General features: G+C 36.4%; 2 protein-coding genes across 2 annotated transcripts; one reads left to right on the top strand and one right to left on the bottom strand.

The window, feature by feature from the left end:
* Positions 1-3,388: 3,388 nt before the first annotated feature.
* Positions 3,389-4,853, top strand: LOC134814389 (uncharacterized). Its single transcript, XM_063822488.1, has 2 exons — positions 3,389-4,071; positions 4,799-4,853. Exons 1-2 carry the CDS (start codon positions 3,389-3,391, stop codon positions 4,851-4,853), a joined length of 738 nt encoding a protein of 245 aa, XP_063678558.1.
* A 7,817-nt stretch (positions 4,854-12,670) lies between these two features.
* LOC134813710 (uncharacterized) lies at positions 12,671-19,709 on the bottom strand. Its single transcript, XM_063821564.1, has 9 exons — positions 19,501-19,709; positions 18,516-18,583; positions 18,095-18,263; positions 17,376-17,915; positions 16,757-16,912; positions 15,045-15,221; positions 14,459-14,636; positions 13,970-14,109; positions 12,671-13,778 (listed from the first exon to the last, which is right to left on the bottom strand). The coding sequence occupies exons 2-9, from the start codon at positions 18,519-18,521 to the stop codon at positions 13,606-13,608; spliced, it is 1,539 nt and encodes a 512-aa protein (XP_063677634.1). The 5' UTR covers positions 18,522-18,583; positions 19,501-19,709; the 3' UTR covers positions 12,671-13,605.
* Positions 19,710-20,978: the final 1,269 nt, after the last annotated feature.

Raw genomic sequence — 20,978 nt, 5'->3', positions numbered from 1 at the left:
CTTTTGGGGACTTGGGGAATTACGTCAACGATTTTACCCCGAGTCCCCATGATTTTTAGTCCCCATTAGTCTCCATTAGTCCCCATTTAGATTTCAAAAAATCTGGCTTACTTGAAACCATAAATTTTTAGTCCCCATTAGTCCCCAAAAGTCTCCATTAGTCCCCATTTAGATTTCAAAAAATCTGGCTAACTTGAAAACCATAAATAACTGTCAAAAATTCTGGGGACTTATGGGGACAAATGGTGAATTACGTCAACGAGTTGACCTCTAGTCCCCATGATTTTTAGTCCCCATTAGTCCCCAAAAGTCTCCATTGGTAGTCATTGGCCCCACCCCAGTAGGAGCGGTAACATAATCAATAATGACATAATCAATAATGTCTGATAATTGGATATGCCTAAATTTTTAGGACAGCTTCCTGGTAAGTCCATCATTGATTGACGATGTCAACCCATCGAGATCGTTGCTCTGCGGAGCAGAGCAACGATCGACGCGACGATCGTCGAACAAGCATGATCGCAAGAATGCTAGTTCGCGTCGAAGCGGCGAAGTGCTCCAAGTCTATCAGTAAGCTTACCAATTTTTATTGAAATTGGATTGAGGCCAAGGAAAGTTACTCAAAGTCAATGTGCATTTGTTTGAAGAAATTTTTGCTGGCCGAAATTAGCGCTAAAGAACCATTCTACAGTCGGCACGCGCGGCTCACTTTACTGGCTGGCGATATTACTACATAGGTGGAAATGGAATTGCGTCTTCACAGCTTGCTGAACTCCGCGCGCGCTCGTTAGTTCATTGCATTTGCACGCTTCAATTATTCCAAGGATGCAATTGCACCGTACGTACCACGTGATACGATTTAGCCAATCAGAGAACAAGAATCCGCAAACGGCAAAGTTATAAAGCTGCACACTTTTATAAATATAAAGCCCAAAATAAGACTTTTCGCGATAGTTCAAAATCTACGTTGTTTTAAAATTTCCTCCTGGGGAGGAAACGTTATTTTTACAAGAAGGATATTTTGTTGAAAACCAGACGTTTCTATTTCTTTTATTTTCAAAACTAAGTTAGGCCCCTACTTACCTGAGGACCTCAGGCTTTAATGTTGTTAAATAGAGATTGGGTGGAATGACAGGCTGAGCGCGGCCCAGTAAGGCCCCTACCAGTAAGGTTTCCTGGGCCATAAAACCAACGCACAGTTTAATTAAAGACTTTCGCTTTCATTTTTAAAAGCTTCCACTTTGACAAAGCATAAATCACCACCAAATAAGTCAAATTTCAATTTTAAAATACCAAAAGAAACTAGAGAATTTTGTCAACACAAAAGGGATGTCTGGATAAGGTAGTAAAAACGCAATCTTCACCCTCAAAATCGACTTTTAAAATTTCATACTTTTCCCCGTCAAAATAAGCTTTATATCAAAATATCCCCTCCCCCCCTTTCTGAACTTCCTACACACCCCCCCCCCCCCCCCCCCCCCCCCTTTCGTGTGCTCTCTTTTCACTTCTTCTGCAGCATTCCTGAACCCTCGGCTCTCTCAGGCCATAAAACCAACGCGCAGTTTAAAGAATTTCGCTTTCATTTTTAAAAACCTTCCACTTTGACAAAGCATAAATTGTAGGTTTACAACCTACCAGGACGCGCGCCGAGTTGGACTCGTCGACGTACGGTCCTGTATATGGAACAAATATTTTACAGATATTTTACTGATATTTTACACATTACAAGTATCACCCGTTAAAGCATAAATCACCACCAAATAAGTAAAATTTCAATTCCAAAATACCAAAAGAAACTAAAAAATTTTGTCAACACAAAAGGGGATCTTTGGATAGAAAAATAAAATTTTATACTTTTCCCCGTCAAAATTGAAAATAAGCTTTATATCAAAATATCCCCCCCCCCCCCCCTTTCTGAACTTCCTACACCCCCCCCCCCCCCCCCCTTTCGTGTGCTCTCTTCTTCTGCAGCATTCCTGAACTCTCGGCTCTCTCATTAGATGTTCATAAACATAGAGATTAGGCGGAATGACACTATAAGTATATACAATATATATACTATGACAGGCTGAGCGCGGCCCAGTAAATTGCTGCTAACTGTTACTTTTTTTTGTTTGTTGGGGACTGGCCCGTGGTACCAGCCAATGTTTACTCAAAAATATATATAATATCAATGGTAATAAGAAATTCATCCCCGTGGGGCACATGCATAAATATAAATGTAAAGGAAATCTCAAACTATTCAATTTAGACTCTGATCTAACGGTAAAGTATGCAATGTCCTATGAAGGTTTATGACTTAAAGTTTTATTTTTCAATGGTTAATAGGTAAAAATAACAAAGTAAAACAAGACTGAGCACTTCAAAATTAGAATTTGTAGAATTTGTAACTTGACTTGATGTTTGAAATACGCTGCGATAATAAAGAATGTCCAATGTTGGCAGTGTAATTGATGAGATATGCGACGTTTATTGAGTGATGCATAAGTGTGTGCATGTAATCTAAGATGTAGAGACAAGGTTATTATCGGCATTTTGGTTTATGTTACGCTTTGATTTTCTTAGTCCTGTTATACAAAATAACATGAAATTAGGCCATTCGTCTTCGATGTTTTCAATTTCATTTTGCTGATCGATGAGCATAGTTTTTATACAAGTTTTGTAAATGTTCAGGTTAAATAGACTAGGCGGGGAAGTTGCTGTATTAACATTATATCGGTTTATTGCTAATAATGGACCTTTAAAAAATACTGAGTTGATGTAAGGGTATTGACCATAATTTTCTGACCGTTGTGTAGTGAGAATAGAATCCGGGTTAGTATTAAATAATGGTGCGCTTTTGGGAATTGTTTTCTTGAGAGACAATGGTACTAGTTTAGGAAAGTTTTTCAATTTATGCATTAAAATGAGTGCGTTCTTTACAATGATACTGTGTACTGTCAATATTTTATGTGAATAAAAGCCAGACTTGGTACTTGCTGGGGGGATACTGTCCTTGTACCAGTAATTGACGAAACCAGGATATACTGCTAGCTCGAAGGCCCATTTTCTGTTTTACAAAAAGTGATTCAATATGAGACTTGGCAGCAAAACCCCATACAAGGCTGCAATAATTAAGGTGTGACTGCACAAAACTTTGATAAATTTGAAGACGTGCTTCGAGAGGCAGATATTTTTTAAGTTTGTACATGATATATATATGACTTCTATGTATCTGAACATTTTCATTTTCATGGCAGAGATATGATAGGACCAGTTTAGTAATTAGTTTATCATCTATTATAACTCCTAAAATGCCTACAAGCCTAGCCATAGCTGTGCAAATATTGTTTGGACACAACGGATCCTAGTTTCAGTTGTGAAGGAGAAACGCTGGTCTCTACACAAAATGGGTATTGATATGTCATCTGCATTCGACACCATTAAGAGATCAGTTTTGCTAGAACTTCTTGCTGATGCTGGTTGTAGTGAAGACGACATCCGACTGGTAAGGTACCTACTCTCATGTACCAAACTGAAGATTAAAGTGAGGTCTACCGTATCAGGGGAGTTCATTGTCACGATAGGTGCGTTCCAAGGTGATAGTTTGTCTGGAAACCTTTTCACCCTGTATTTGGCTGGCGCACTTTATCACCTTCGTGCCTTTATGTCTTATCTAAGACCCAACCCTCCGTTTGCTGAAAACCTGCTACCTCTTGAGTGGGAGTATGCAGACGACGCAGACTTCACAGACGAGGATAAAAAGAATTTGGAGTCCATGTTACCAATATGCAAGGAGATATTGGAGGAGTGGAATCTTTTTGTCAACGAATCAAAAACAGAGTTCACACATATCTATCTGGCCGAGAAGAACGAAGTTGATGACAAAGGAGAGCCACTTCGAGGAAGAGAGCCCTGGAGATCATCTATCTCACTTGGTTCCAAATTGTGCAGCAACGAGGACATAAAAAGACGATGTATTCTGGCAAATCTTGCTTTCCAAACCTACAAGAAAGTTTGGGAACAAGGTAAACGCATACCTCTTAAGACCAGACTTACGATCTACGAAGCCCAGGTGGTCTCCGTCTTAATGTATAATTGTAGCTGCTGGGCTGCTTCAAAGCAGCTACTGAGTAAACTGGATATTTGCCACAGAAAGCATCTGAGGCAAATCATCAGAATGACTTACCCTAATATAATCAAAAACGACACCCTTTACAAGAGATGTGAAGTGGTTCCACTCAGTGAGCGTGTTGCATGTGCACGATGCAGGATGCTCGGACATGTCCTTCGCAGTGATAACAACTCACCTGCACAGCTTGCATTACACTTTGCAGTAGAGAGTCAGAGTACTAAAAAGGGTAGAGTAGGCAGACACCAGTCGAACTTGCTTAAGACTATTAAATTTGATTTAGGTAGTAGGAACATTCCATTTGTAAATACAGACGATTTGTACAATTTAAGACTTTTAGCCTCTGATAGAGCGGGATGGAAGAAGTTGTTATAGCTTGTGTATCAGTATTTCTTTTTTTTCTGGCTACTTATCAGATCTTTAAGATGTTCATTTATGTTCTATTTTTGATTTGAATAAAGTTATTATATAATAAATAACTCCTAAAAAACGGGCTTCTGTTTTTCTCTCAATTGTGACACCAGAAATTGCCACATCACGATAATTAAGATTTCTTTGTCGAGAGAAGATCATATAATTTGTTTTCTTAAGGTTGAGAGCTAAACCATTATTATCTACCCACTTAACTAAAGCATCGCTAAGAGTTATTAGTTTATCGTAAACTTCGTTAAGATTTTCTCCTATCAGGAAGATGTTGGCATCATCTGCGTACATAATGAAATTGGCTATATCTGATATTTGAGGCAGGTCGTTTATGTAGATTATAAAGAGTAAAGGTCCTACTCCTAATATTGAGTATTGACCCTTGAGGCACGCCGTATAAAATTTGGTTGGTTGAAGATTTTGACGAGCCAATTGATACAAACTGTTTCCTGTTAGTGAGATATGACTTAAACCAGTTTAAGGCTTGACCCCTTATGCCGTAATGGTCTAGCTTGCGCAAGAGTATGAAATGATCCACAAGGTCGAAAGTTTTGCTGAAGTCGATTAAAAGAAGTAAAGTTACCTGCTTTTTAGACATTGAATTAAGAATGGTGTCTTTTGCGTTGAGAAGAGCATGTTCACAAGACCTACCTGGGCGAAAACCGTATTGGTTTTCACATAGTATGCTGTATTTATCTAAAAAACTTATAACTCGGTTATGCATTAGCTTTTCAAATACTTTTATAGAGAAAGAAGCAAGAAGAGATATTGGTTTATTTGGACTGTAATTTTTTATGTCAGATTTAGATCCACCTTTGTGAATTGGGACCACCTTCGCTTCTTTCAAAGCCTGTGGAAAGATCTGTTGACAACGTGGGCTAGTACATTGGTAAAACTGGGACAACTGTTAGCGATTTTTAGAGGTTCAATTTTACTATAATAGTCCCCCTGTGACAGTGTGACTCTTAATCTTAATCTTATATAAGTCTAGGCCTTATTAATCCCAGAATGTGTGTGTGTCTGATCGTCTGTGTGTATGTATGTCTGTGCGTGTGTAATTTCCGGTCGGTTACATTAAAAAACGGTACGGGACTGGTTTTTTCGGTATATTGCCGACAAAACTCTGACGAAGCCTATGAGCAAATTTTAAAAAAATCGGCCGTTGGTAATTGGTTTAATTGATGGTTTTTTACCATAAATGTTACATAAAATCTTAATGTATAATTGTAGCTGCTGGGCTGCTTCAAAGCAGCTACTGAGTAAACTGGATATTTGCCACAGAAAGCATCTGAGGCAAATCATCAGAATGACTTACCCTAATATAATCAAAAACGACACCCTTTACAAGAGATGTGAAGTGGTTCCACTCAGTGAGCGTGTTGCATGTGCACGATGGAGGATGCTCGGACATGTCCTTCGCAGTGATAACAACTCACCTGCACAGCTTGCATTACACTTTGCAGTAGAGAGTCAGAGTACTAAAAAGGGTAGAGTAGGCAGACACCAGTCGAACTTGCTTAAGACTATTAAATTTGATTTAGGTAGTAGGAACATTCCATTTGTAAATACAGACGATTTGTACAATTTAAGACTTTTAGCCTCTGATAGATAGGATGGAAGAAGTTGTTATAGCTTGTGTATCAGTATTTCTTTTTTTCTGGCTACTTAATCTTATCAGATCTTTAAGATGTTCATTTATGTTCTATTTTTGATTTGAATAAAGTTATATAATAAATAACTCCTAAAAAACGGGCTTCTGTTTTTCTCTCAATTGTGACACCAGAAATTGCCACATCACATTCTCTCTCTCTCTCTCTCTCTCTCTCTCTCTCTCTCTCTCTCTCTCTCTCTCTCTCTCTCTCTCTCTCTCTCTCTCTCTCTCTCTCTCTCTCTCTCTCTCTCTCTCTCTCTCTCTCTCTCTCTCTCTCTCTCTCTCTCTCTCTCTCTCTCTCTCTCTCTCTCTCTCTCTCTCTCTCTCTCTCTCTCTCTCTCTCTCTCTCTCTCTCTCTCTCTCTCTCTCTCTCTCTCATTACTGGTTACACTAGTACTATATAATAGCTATTTACGTCTTCAGTTTACAAATCAGTGAAACACAAACATACTATGCGGGGGGACTACAGACCCCCTCAAAGTCCTTTACAACGTTACTGCCAGGTTACATAGCACTGAAAGTGAAAATCAATATCATCAGAAATTCAAATTCAAAGCAATGCCGTCATAGTATTACAAAGCCCCAAAACGCAACAATGCTTCAAACTCTATTATAACATGAGCATGCAAATAACATAAATCATCTAAAAACTGAAAAGGGTAAAATAAAATAAGAATATAAACTAGGTCAACTAAATAGTACTAATACAACAACTCATCTCACCAAAGAGATCCCTAGACACGCACGAAATAACTCAAATAATGTAAATAAGGTGAAAATAGGAACTCAATCTAGGTTCCAGGTACAACCACACGCGGGAAGCGTGAGCCGAAGAGAAAAGGCACATTACACTCAAGATTCAAGGTCCCAATTAATAAAAACGATATATGAAGGACAAACAAATATGAACTACTCCAACATATCAACAGTCTACACATTCCTAATCAAATATTTTGATAACACGATCGTAAATATCTACCCCAAATTTACACCAGATATTAAGTTTAGAATTGTAAAACTTCAAAAACTTTTTGCGCAAGGCAGCAGGAATAAAGCCTTGATTTACAAGCTTCTTAACTAAGTCACAAATGTTACTATAAAATCCCTCTACTATGGTATTAATGTTAGCGAATCTAACAAGCTGAGAAATAAATACCCCGTAAGAAAGATTCTTTGGGATATTCCCATCTAAAAAAGGATAAGAAATGACATTAAAACTATAGTCTTTCCGTTTATCATAAAGTGTTACTCTAAACTTGCCCCTGTAAATGCTAATACATAAATCTAGATAATTGCACTTACGCGGTGAAACATTAGTACAGTTCACAATCATCTCCGTAGGATAGATATCTCCTAAAATATTCCCTAATAGACCACTATCATTAAACGAAATAAGATCATCTTGATATCGAAATATATTTTCCAAACTCTTAAGTGCAACCTCATCACCATTTTCTATGAGTTTCTTGATATACTCATATTCAAACACATGTAAATAAGTATTAGCAATCTGAGGTCCTGCATTAGTCCCCATCGGGATCCCAATAACTTGCTTGTATATCTTACCTTGATAAATAACAAAAGAATTATCGATCAAATAGTTAACACATTCTATAAGCTCATCTTTGCTGAAACTAGTCTTATTAGAACTACGTCCTTGGCTAAAATAAGCTCTTTTCGTATAAATATTAGGAATGATAAACGGCTTCTCTTTAAATCCAAAAACACGGTTGATAAACTTTAAAAGATTAGCTTTTAATTGTGTATGAGGAATGGAAGTATAAAGAGTAGAGAAATCGTAAGTATTAATAGATTTAGAACCCATTCTCAAGTTATTAGCGTGAATAAAATCTATAACAGGCTCGATATTGTCTATAACATAGAAATCATTTCTCGAGTGAAATTTATTATCATAAAGAGACCTATTTATAGCTGAATGCAATAAAGATTTAAGACAAATTCCCACATATTTAGAAAGTTGCTGTAAGCTACATGCAGCACCTGAAGTAATAAATCTAAAACCCACTGGCGATTTATGCTGTTTAGGGGTAATATATAAATACGGTAATTTACAATTTTCAGGTAATAATTTAATTCCATATTTTAACATAAACTTTTCATGTTCTTGGACAATGTCGTCAACTGACCTGTCAATCATCTCGAAATTATCTGAAGCCAGTTCTTCATGAATCTTCGAAATGTAAAACTTCTTACATACAATAGTAATATTATTAGCAGCTTTATCAGTAGGTACTAACACATATTTATCATGCAAAATATCAAGTTCATGTTTCACGTTCTCATCAGAAAGAGTAGTATTATAAGGAAAAGGTTTACAGTTCTCTAACTGTCTCTTTACTTGTTCTAATATAAGTGCTTTCCATTCAGCAAACATTTCTATAGGTTTTTTATATCGCTCCGACATTTTACTACAATAATCAATAATTGCTTTTTTAGCAGCTTTAAAAGCTAGATCAGTCGAAGGGGGTGCTTGATCCCGATAATTAAGTCCTTTAGATAAAACAGTTCGTAACTTATCATCTTTAATTAAACTGAGATCTCCTGTAATAACATGATTAAAGTGATTATCCCTAAAGGAACTAGACGAACAATCACATGACATCGTGTTAGGGTCAGAATGATCATCATAAGCCTCTTTATAATTTAATACTCTCGATCTAATAGTTCTAGGATAATGATATGAAATAGTAGGTGCTGATAAATTATTAGAGTTAAAAGGAGAAGCTACAGAGACAGCCGAATCTTTAAAAATCTTCCTAAAATTAATAGACTCCACATGCTTGTTAACGTAGTTAACAACAAGGAAAAAGGAAGATTTAGTCTTCTTCACTCCTACTCCCATTCTACACAGATAGAACCAAGCAAGGTCTTTAACAAGTAATAGACGATACAGATGTTCTGTTCTGGCTGATGCAGTCTGAGAAATAGCTTGAATATAGACCCTCTTTAAATGAACTTTCTTTAAACTAGCTAACTGTGTTCTGATAGAATGAAAGTCTATAACAGAGGATCTGATGAGAGTGTCAAAGAAAGTGTCCTCACAAAATGAAGTAGCATCACCAGCATGAGGGACCTGTATCCCACCCCTTAAATGCCTATTAATCTTCACCACGTCGAATTTACTATAAATGGTGTCCTTCGAACCCATTACTAGAGTGCTTAAGTCCATAACCCCAACTTTCTTAGCTCGTAGGTTAAGCCCATATGGAAACAACGTATTAAGCTTAAGCATCCAAGTATCCTCTATATCTTCACGTTGTTTCAAGGTGGTAATAGCAGGAAGAAGATGTACCGGCATAATAGAAATGTTCTCAGGACTATGAACCTCAGTGAAGTGTTCTCTCAAAACCCTACAACCACCACCCCTGGTAATAGTCGATTTGTGCTGGCTAACCCTAGCCTTAATGGTGTTAATGGTATGGCCCACATACTGGTAATTACACCCAATATGCGTACATTTTATCACATAGACACAATTCTTAGTATCACACGAACCATTGAACGTGAGGGAAAAAGATTCTTTAGTGACATGGTTCTTGACATAATTATCCATGCAAATTCTAGATGAGCATGAAATACAAGAATTCCTGTCACATCTATACATGCTATAGTTTGAGTCATCTGCAGTAGGAGCGTTCTGGAAACTGTTGTTATTCATGATCACTTGTGACAAAAAACAAGAAGAGAGACAAAATTGTCATGGATCAGACGAGGCGTCGAGACAGCCGTAGATAATCCCCAAGTATTTACGTCTTCAGTTTACAAATCAGTGAAACACAAACATACTATGCGGGGGGACTACAGACCCCCTCAAAGTCCTTTACAACGTTACTGCCAGGTTACATAGCACTGAAAGTGAAAATCAATATCATCAGAAATTCAAATTCAAAGCAATGCCGTCATAGTATTACAAAGCCCCAAAACGCAACAATGCTTCAAACTCTATTATAACATGAGCATGCAAATAACATAAATCATCTAAAAACTGAAAAGGGTAAAATAAAATAAGAATATAAACTGGGTCAACTAAATAGTACTAATACAACAACTCATCTCACCAAAGAGATCCCTAGACACGCACGAAATAACTCAAATAATGTAAATAAGGTGAAAATAGGAACTCAACCTAGGTTCCAGGTACAACCACACGCGGGAAGCGTGAGCCGAAGAGAAAAGGCACATTACACTCAAGATTCAAGGTCCCAATTAATAAAAACGATATATGAAGGACAAACAAATATGAACTACTCCAACATATCAACAGTCTACACATTCCTAATCAAATATTTTGATAACACGATCGTAAATATCTACCCCAAATTTACACCAGATATTAAGTTTAGAATTGTAAAACTTGTCATTGTCAATGTGTAAAACTGATTATACGGAGGGGGATCGGAGGGGGTTGAAAATGGGCCGATTAGTGATTACGTAATTATATGTGAACCACCCCTTTCTAAGAACTAGAACTGTACAAAACTGTATTACTAATAAAGCCTTAATTCAATATTAATAATAAATGTTTGTCACTACATGACGAATGGAAACAGTCTTCTACCGTAATCCAAAAAAAATATTTAAAATTTTCCAAAACTAGGAGAGATTTTAAAAATCTCGTTGATGCAAAATTGGACGCAATTAACTTTGAAGATGATGATAACAGAAATCTCAATAACAAAAAGTTCTGGTCTTTTGTGAAATCTTAATCAAACTCTAATCGCATTCCTGAAACAGTCAGCTACAATGGTTGCCTACGGTCCGATCCGCAGGGACAGTGCGAGTTATTCAATAAATATTTTAACGAACAGTTTACAGAGGGTAGTGATTATGATATAAATATCGACTTTTCCAGTGACCGTGATTTTCAGGTCAATTTCGACACTTGTAAAATCAAAGGTTTACTTGAAAATATTGATCCAAGTAAAGCGCAAGAGGCCGACAATATCCATGGAAGAATTTTAAACTGTTCAGTGAGCCTGTCTAAGCCTCTTGCCATCCTTTTTGGAGCCTTTTATAAAACTGAATGTATTCCAGCAGATTACCAACTATAGGCCAATTTCTCTGACAAGCATTATTATGAAAATTTACGAAAAAGTAATCCGGGATGAATTGCTCAATCGATGTGAACATCTTATCGATCAACGTCAACATGGTTTTATGAGTTGAAATCCTGTACAACTACAACTCAGCTAGTTAATTTCTGTGACAGCTTAGCCCTATCAGTATCTCTCAATGACAATGTTCGCACTGACATAATATACTTTGATTTCCAAAAAGCTTTTGATTCTGTCAACCACGACATAATTCTGTTGAAGCTCAAAGAACAATATAACATTGATGCATCTCTACTGAGATTCTTCAAGTGCTACCTTGAAAACAGAAACCAAAGGGTTGTCATTGGAAATAAAATGTCTGCTCCCTGTCAGGTTAGATCAGGTGTCCCCAGGGCTCAATTTTAGGGCCTACTTTATTTATACTTTTTCTTAATGACATTACAGAAGATTTGTCACCGGAAACAAATATAACCATGTATGCTGATGATACAAAAATATGGCGTATATAGAATCACGTCTCAGGATGACCATTGGCTGCTCCAGCAGAATATTAACAGTCTTCAAAATTGGGCTCATCATAATAAGATGGTGTTTCACCCCTCACAAAGTCACGTTCTTTCTATTACCAGAGCATATTCTATGAATCGTAGTGTTACTGTTAATTTTGTGTACTCTATGAATGAAACGGCTATCGAATACACAGACATTGAAAAAGATTTTGGAGTACATATCAATAGTAAGTTAGATTGGTCACATCACTGTGATATGATGTACTCTAAGGCTAGTCAGAGGTTAGGCCTTCTAAAAAGAACATGTTACTTCACCAAGAACACTAAAAAACGTCGGGCCTTCTATCTATCTCAGGTTAGAAGTCATTTCGAACACTGCACAATTGTCTGGCGGCCTCATTCAGAAACCTCGGTGGAAAAACTTGAATCGATACAAAAAAAGAGGTCTCAAGTGGATCCTTAATGATATTTAATTGAGCCTTAGGGACAAAAAAGGTATTTCATAGCGTGTAAGGAACTAAATATCCTTCCACTCTCGGTAAGGTTTGATTACAAGGATATATTTATATATTTTCATAATATTTTTTATGACATGTCAGTTGTGACATTTCCACCTTACTTACGACGTTTCATGGGAAGTAGGTTAAGGCGATCACATCTACACGATCTCAGTATGATTAATGACATTTCTCCTCAAGTTCCACAAAACCTTACGTCAAGCCAGACCAGATGTTCAGGCATATCTAAGTCTTACTTTTACAGAGCACACATTCTTTGGAATAAACTCCCTTATGAATTAAGGGAAATCTCAAGGCCATCCGTGTTTAAAACCCATTTAATTCAGTACCTTGGACAGTTCTAAACGACCATATAACATCTTCTGACAGTTAAACAATTTACCTAAACTTTCACGATGATCAGACACACAAACTTTGATAACAATAACGAAACAATACTTTACTATCAAGACGAATTATGAATAACCTCGAGCAGTTTTACAATACTAAACACCTCAGTACAATTTCACTGTCATTTTACTGATTAAAGATCTGTGCGCATTCCTGGCATTAATCTCACGAATTATATTTTTTGTACTTAATTACAACCCCGTACAAATGCTGCAAATCCTTAATCAGTAATTATAATCTCTTGTTATAGATCACGATATTATATATTTTGATAATTGAAAGTTTTCGTTATCTTTCATGTAACTATATTATCTAAATATAAATTGATAAAAAGTATGATTAATAAAATATGTACAATAAAGTATGTTTATAATTATGATTTATGGTACATTGTTATTTATCATATCTATATTTTAGGCTGTAACCTTTTTAGTTCAATGGAATAAACCTAGCATGCCTTGGTTGCAGCATCGCTTCACTTATAGGTGCATATAAGGCCCGATGTAATTGCTATGACCAGTTTACTGGTCAACTGGTGTTTCGGTGTCCCTAATTTTGTTTACACTCGGTCACTTGTCAAGGCATGTAAGGTCATTCGGCGATATTTTCTTTGAAATAAAATGATGTATCTGTGTAACAATTTGAAATTTTATTGATAAAAAAATACAAGAGCTCAAAAACAAAAACCCAAGTTTACTTTTAGCCATGTGGCCAAATATTTAAAATATTGCTCTAAACTATACTAATATCATGCAAATTTATTAATGTCTGAATGCCGAAGCAATACATTTATTGTTTGAGTTCCCCTTTTTCTTTGAAAAGTGTATAATACAGTTTATATGCTCTAAATCTAATTCAGTCAGGTTCGTTTCCTTTTGTAATATCTATTCAATCTGCGATCATCAAAAAGATCACTTGATAGAAAATTCTAAAAGAATGCTACTACCAGGAGAACAATTATGATGGCTGAGCTGCTAGTAAGGATAGCAGCTTGCGAATATTCACAACTGAATGTTTTTGCGCAGTCGTCATCGTGACCATCATTACCATCGTCTTGTGGCTCATCTTGTGGCTCATCTTGTGGTTCATCTTGTGGCTTAGCTGTCATTTAAAATATGTTAAATAATTGCGGAACTAACAATCATTTGAAATCGTTGGAAACACGTATTTATATTTTAAGAATCTTAGAGTCTAAGAGGACGGGGCAATTACATTACTTCTCTCCCAGGCTAGAGACTAAAGAGCCGAGCAGTACTATCACTATCATATAATTAGCTTTAACAGTAACTTACGGACACATTTCAAGGCATCAAAGATAGCCTTGAAGTCGGTGTATAATTTAGCGTAATCGTTGACGCAGCTGAAACTGATGGTGTCGTATCCAAACTGAGACTCATCATTGAAGTTTTCCGGGTCGTACTCGAACACATACCTGGGATTCCAACTTTATCAATTGAATCATAATATAATCCTGAAACTTACAGACTTACTTTCTCGCTAACACACAATTTTCTGTAGTTTGAAGAGGACTCCGCGATATTCAAAGGAAAAAAAATTACTGCCCCCAGCCCCCTACCCCTGCCCTCTCCCCCAGCTCCCTCTTTACATAATACCAGCAATCAAAATCATGCTCTGAATAGCAGTTACAAGCGGTAACAGATTAAACTGTTCCGCGCCATTTCTATAGCCAAAGAAAATAGGTTTAATAGGTTCACCAGCGATACTGTTCATACAATAATGTGACCAAACATATGACCATAGACATGATGTAGACCACTTACTCGGCTCCATCATTTTTGTCTTTACAGATAAAGTCAAGTCTTTCCCCCAAGAAGATAACTTTGTCACGATCCCCCTCCGACAGTTCCATTCCGACAAACGGTCCAACGTTGTTCACGTGCACATCTATGTGCTCATCGGTAGTCATTACATTCGCATCAGCTTCCGACACACTACAAACTGAACGTCACAGTTAAAAGAGCTATCTAAATCTGAGTAGCAATTACGACTAACTCTGAACTTATCGTACCTTATTTGGACAGACATAATTCTGGATGGATATATTTTTATTCTTGGCTTACAATTTGTTTATTTGGCAACTTTTTGCTTCAAGCTTTGTTAATGAACAGCCAACTGATTCGAAGACAATATAAAAGCAGCCGTATAATACTCGTTTAAACATAAAAAAGTCCTTCACTAACTTTTAATGTCTGTCCAAATAAAGTCGCATAAGGTCCGTGCAATCACCCATATATTCCGCAACCATTGGTTAACAAATTTGACAATTAAGGGATAAATTTGCTAATCGCGATAATAGTCCCATAACACATATTTACCTTTGTATTAACAAGTTATATCGTTTCTTACCTAAATTTTGTTTTGCATTACAGGTTCTATGAGTATCATCCCAACAGCTATATCCATCGCTTTGACACGTCTCTTTAGTATGATATTTACCGTAAGGCATTTTACTTTTAACCTCTCTGACGGTGTTGGGTTGAGGACAGGAGGGATTTTCACTCTGCACGAGATCCGTATACTTGTCTGAAATGAAGGAGGTTATTTTATAAAAGCAAATAAATCACGAACAATATACATGTCTGAAATATAGGAGGTTATTTTATAAAAGCAAATAAATCACGAACAAAATACATGTCTGAAGTGAAGGAGGTTATTTTATAACAGCAAATAAATCACGAACAATATACATGTTTGAAATGAAGGGGTTATTTTATAAAAGCAACTAAATCACGAACAATATACATGTTTGAAATGAAGGAGGTTATTTTATAAAAGCAACTAAATCACGAACAAAATACATGTCTGAAGTGAAGGAGGTTATTTTATAACAGCAAATAAATCACGAACAATATACATGTCTGAAGTGAAGGAGGTTATTTTATAACAGCAAATAAATCACGAACAATATACATGTTTGAAATGAAGGGGTTATTTTATAAAAGCAACTAAATCACGAACAATATACATGTTTGAAATGAAGGAGGTTATTTTATAAAAGCAACTAAATCACGAACAAAATACATGTCTGAAGTGAAGGAGGTTATTTTATAACAGCAAATAAATCACGAACAATATACATGTTTGAAATGAAGGGGTTATTTTATAAAAGCAACTAAATCACGAACAAAATACATGTCTGAAGTGAAGGAGGTTATTTTATAACAGCAAATAAATCACGAACAATATACATGTTTGAAATGAAGGGGTTATTTTATAAAAGCAAATAAATCACGAACAAAATACATGTCTGAAGTGAAGGAGGTTATTTTATAACAGCAAATAAATCACGAACAATATACATGTTTGAAATGAAGGGGTTATTTTATAAAAGCAACTAAATCACGAACAATATACATGTTTGAAATGAAGGAGGTTATTTTATAAAAGCAACTAAATCACGAACAAAATACATGTCTGAAGTGAAGGAGGTTATTTTATAACAGCAAATAAATCACGAACAATATACATGTTTGAAATGAAGGGGTTATTTTATAAAAGCAACTAAATCACGAACAATATACATGTTTGAAATGAAGGAGGTTATTTTATAAAAGCAACTAAATCACGAACAAAATACATGTCTGAAGTGAAGGAGGTTATTTTATAACAGCAAATAAATCACGAACAATATACATGTTTGAAATGAAGGAGGTTATTTTATAAAAGCAACTAAATCACGAACAATATACATGTTTGAAATGAAGGAGGTTATTTTATAAAAGCAACTAAATCACGAACAATATACATGTCTGAAATATAGGAGGTTATTTTATAAAAGCAACTTATAAATCACGAACAATATACATGTCTGAAATGAAGGAGGTTATTTTATAACAGCAAATAAATCACGAACAATATACATGTTTGAAATGAAGGAAGTTATTTTATAAAAGCAACTAAATAATAATCATAATATTATTTCGCTAGAGTCAGAATACCCCGACTTAGTATGTATAGCAACTGCTCGTAACTAAATTAATAATACTATGAACGAGCGCATAGTCACCATGGAAACGCATAGTCACCATGGTAACGGTTTAAACTTTGGATTTACTCACAGTTGTCTGTGTTTACGCATTCCGGGAATGAAAACCCATTTATCAGCTCCGCAGCGCTACCGGGGTAGCTTGCCCGTTGCAGGATATAACCGAATCCAGCTGCTCCCATCGCGACAATTTCGATGTCACTGTCTGCAATAGAGTCTCCGGGGATGGCTGGGAAGTTGTTTTGCTATCAGTTTCAATACTTTCAACATTACAATATAACAAATAATTTGAGATCATGAATACGATGTTGTTACATTGAAGCTTAGAACATTTCCTTATCCTGATGAGAGCCTTTTCTCTGTCGCAACAAACGGAAAAACTGCAAATTTTGCCCCAGAATCATATATCAATATATTATAGGTGTGAACTGTGAAAACGTTTGGGCTTATTACTCAGTTACTGATACGACTAGCTATAATCATTCATTCGAGAAAAACATCAAATCAATCGATGAGGTTGTTCACTCAGGGGAAGTAAAGTGCTTGAAAATTGTGCTTGACATCAGGGTCCCATTGCATTGATAAGGCGGATTTGGAGGAAAGGGAAGAGGTACGGTTAATTGGGGTTTACTGTTTTATGATATGAAAATGTTTTGTTGGATGTACTTTGATCATTTTTCAGATTAACTTACGGTATTGAAATGTGATTACACCATCTGGATGATCCGGGCCCATAGACAACTCCAGGAACAATCCATCAGCATATATATCCTCTGATTGCGTCTTCAAGAACGTCCATACGTGACTGGGAAATTTGTCAGTCGTCTTTAGTTTGCTATCTTCTGCCAGGAGACCATCTTTCCTGTCGCTCAGATAAACTTCCAACTGACCGTCCTCGTCGAAGGCATACGTCACGTACCAATCGTTCATCGTGCCCTTAGCGTTGTCTCCGTCTACTGGATACGTATAAGACATCGTGGTGGTGTCTTCCGCCAGGATTTCCGGATCAAAAAAGATTATGTTCATCTGATACTCATGCGAATCCGTGAACATAGCTACCATGCGTACAGTTTTAACATCATATCCATTATCAGTACTAAAAGTGGATACTTCGTGGCTAGTCTTGCCCGTCTTACGTCCTTCTCCAATCTTGAGTGTCAGCGCCGCAACAGACAAGTCATATGCGATTTGGAATTTGTTGCCGAAAGCTGCAGATGAGTCATCCGTCATAACTGAAACAAAAGCATAAATTGTATCTTCAAATGGAATATTCGGGGTATTAGACTGAACTGGAAACAAACAGATTTAAAATTGTGCGCCGTGTCATTGATTGACGATATCAACTCATCAATTGGAGTCTAATATTATCCCCTGTTAACAAAAAGAAAGATTTGTGATCAAATATACTTACCTGAGCTATCCGGAAGAGCAGCCACTTCCTTCATAATATCATACAAGCTGCTAGCATCCTTCGTAAAATGGTACTGAAATGATTCCTGTAAAAACGTAGTATCAGTTGCAGGAAAGCAATACCGTTCCGCTAGAGTACCACCGAACACGAACAGAACCAAGATCAAGATCTGAAAGAAAAACAAATTAAAATATATTAACAAAGTGGTATTACGAATGTCAATAATATAAGTTAAAATCTTAAACTTTGTTCAAATTAATAAGAAATGGCCATAATTGCGCCGAATAGTTTTAGTTGGTAGGAGGACGTAGCTTTTCTGATTTTATTGAGAAATTACTACAACTAATCACTGCACATGACGTGTTGACAACCCCTGCTAAATGAAATGGTGCTTTATGGAGCACATCAGTCAATCACTCACCTTCATCTTTAATAGAAATAGATGTGCAGCACTGTCGATAGTCGTTACACTTACTGTTTAGATTATTCCTACATTGCATTGAAAAATATTTAGAAAATTTCTTTTGAAATACATTAATTAATTATTATTGATCATTCACGTAACGAGAACGGCAAAACGTGCCTCATGATAATAATTAATAAAACAATGATTCACATGTATTATAGCAGTATATACGATTATAGATGAGGGAGGAAAAAATTTTCCCTAAAAACCTTTAACTACGGTAATAAAATAAAAATAGTATCAATACTAATAAAGCCAAGATGTGTGTGTGTGTGTGTGTGTGTGTGTGTTTGTGTAATTTCCGGTCGGTTATATTGAAAAAACAGTAAGAGTTACAGGACAGGTTTTTTCGGTATAGTATCGACAAAACTCTGACAAAGCCCATATGCAAATTTTTTTAAATTCGGCCGGTCATGGTAAGTGGCTTAATTGATGGTTTTGTACTATTAATGCAACATTATGGAGTGAGCCACTAAAATGGCTCACTTTTTCTTCCTATTCGCTTTCTCTTCCATTACTGCATATTATGTAGATTGTAGCGTTGGTAATTAGGTTAGCTCCGCAAGTGATATTAGAAGTGTAGGGCACTGATTGCGGTCTGTTTAAACTGTAGAGAGAGTTCATACATTCATACGACAATGTTTATGCGTGTAATACTAATACTATACGCTTATTAGGGGAGGGGGGAGCCACTCATTGCGGTCAGCTGTTTGTTTACTTTCATACGTATAATGTAATGCATGTTTTCAAATATAAGGCGGGTGTGGTGCGGAGTTAATAAGGGTTAATTTCTAAAACGATTTAAAGCGGTTTAAGATGGGAGTGATCAGGTGTAAAAGTCGTGGTACAGATACTATTACTTTTGGATACGTGAGGGAACTCCGAATAGAATTGCTCACCTTATAATTCGGGTTTTGACTCAGCGGGTAATTACTCCTACCTTTTTAACTGCGGCAGTGAAATCCTGGCCGGGTTACACTAGTTATAAAATATGATGAAGTAATTGAAGTCCATGCTTAAGACACAAGTCCGAAATGATTTTCAGGAATCGAGAGCTGGCATCATGGGAACGAATGAGAAACTGGCTTAGCCGACTGTATGATTCAATGAAACAAGAAATTTAAGACTCATGTACAATTGGTGTGGGACAGCCCTTAAATAAACATTTTGCAATTTATGGAGGATTTCTGGAATGAGCGTGATCTTAATCAGGTAACCGGAAGTTAATTGTATCATGAAATTCAATTGTTCAGGAATTTGTTCACTGAGACTCACAAAGCTATACTCCAGTCAGAGTTTAGAATCCAAAGCTAAATTGTCAGGAATTGTGATAATTTACAAATCTGCAAGATAATTGTATTTGTGTGACTGGAATGAGCGTGACTGGAGTCTGGAATGAGCGTGATCTTAATCAGGTAACCGGAAGTTAATTGAAACATGAAATTCAATTGATCAGGAATTTGTTCACTGCAGAGACTCACAAAGCTATACAGATACTCCAGTCAGAGTTTAGAATCCAAAGCTAAATTGTCAGGAATTGTGATAATTTGCAAATCTGCAAGATAATTGTATTTGTAGTTGACAGATCACAGACCCAAGACCTTGTGCGGAAACGCATACCACAAATAAATCAATCGCCAATAAGAAGGATACGGTCGCACTCAATCACTCGCTAAAAATAATTATCAGGGTAGCAGGAAAAATAAAGATTTCCAGGATAACTTTGAAAAGATTTTGACTCAAACATTTTTCTGTTAGCGTCAAATGTCCGTCAATGTCCGCTGATGTCCCAAAAACACGTCCGTTATCTCATAGAGTTCAAAAAGGAAACGGACATTGGCGGACATAAACCCCCTCCCCCCTAAGGCTAAAATCACAAATAATTTCATATGCAAATTTTAATGAGGGAGGAAAAAATGTGCCCTAAAAACCTTTCACTACTGCAACTGTAATTGTAATCAAATAAAAATAGTATTGCGAAGCTTTTAAATTGGGCTTCATTCTGAAAAATAGGATTCAAGCGATTAAAGTTAAACAATGTCAATATAAAGAAAGTCATAATGTCAATGAGACGCAGACGATTGCGCTTTTAGAATTTTTTTTCTTTCGACTTTGAGTTTGACTAGTGGCATTGCCATTGGCGGCAGCTGAAAGCACTGAATTTAGTATCGATAAAAAGGAGAGTAGAGCGTTATGAAACTTATGATATCATTGCATCCATATGTGGAAAATATTGCACCAACACCACTCAAATGACCTGGGTATTCATTTTTCTACTCCATCAAGTCACGGAATCAAGGCCACTATTCCAATTTCCAAGTGTCGTTTTAGCAAGACCAGTACCTACTCGACGTCAACAGTCATTGTAGTTGTACGATGATTCATTTGCCGTAATGGGGGCCAAGTTTATGGAACTAT

This window comes from Bolinopsis microptera, chromosome 4 (assembly GCF_026151205.1).
Source record: "Bolinopsis microptera isolate Bmic1 chromosome 4, MBARI_Bmic_1.0, whole genome shotgun sequence".
In the NCBI taxonomy this organism is placed as follows: Eukaryota; Metazoa; Ctenophora; class Tentaculata; order Lobata; family Bolinopsidae; genus Bolinopsis; species Bolinopsis microptera.
The sequence above is the reverse complement of the archived record's forward strand: the minus strand, read 5'-3'. Positions and strand labels throughout refer to the sequence as shown.

Coding starts and splice junctions, on each gene's coding strand:
- LOC134814389 (XM_063822488.1), top strand. CDS start 3,389: ATGGGTATTGATATGTCATCTGCATTCGACACCATTAAGAGATCAGTT. Junction 4,072..4,798: donor CAGGTGGTCTCCGTCTTAAT/GTATAATTGTAG, acceptor TTCTCCTATCAG/GAAGATGTTGGCATCATCTG.
- LOC134813710 (XM_063821564.1), bottom strand. Junction 15,222..16,756: donor ATGCGTAAACACAGACAACT/GTGAGTAAATCC, acceptor CCTTCATTTCAG/ACAAGTATACGGATCTCGTG. Junction 14,110..14,458: donor GACAAAAATGATGGAGCCGA/GTAAGTGGTCTA, acceptor TTGGAATCCCAG/GTATGTGTTCGAGTACGACC.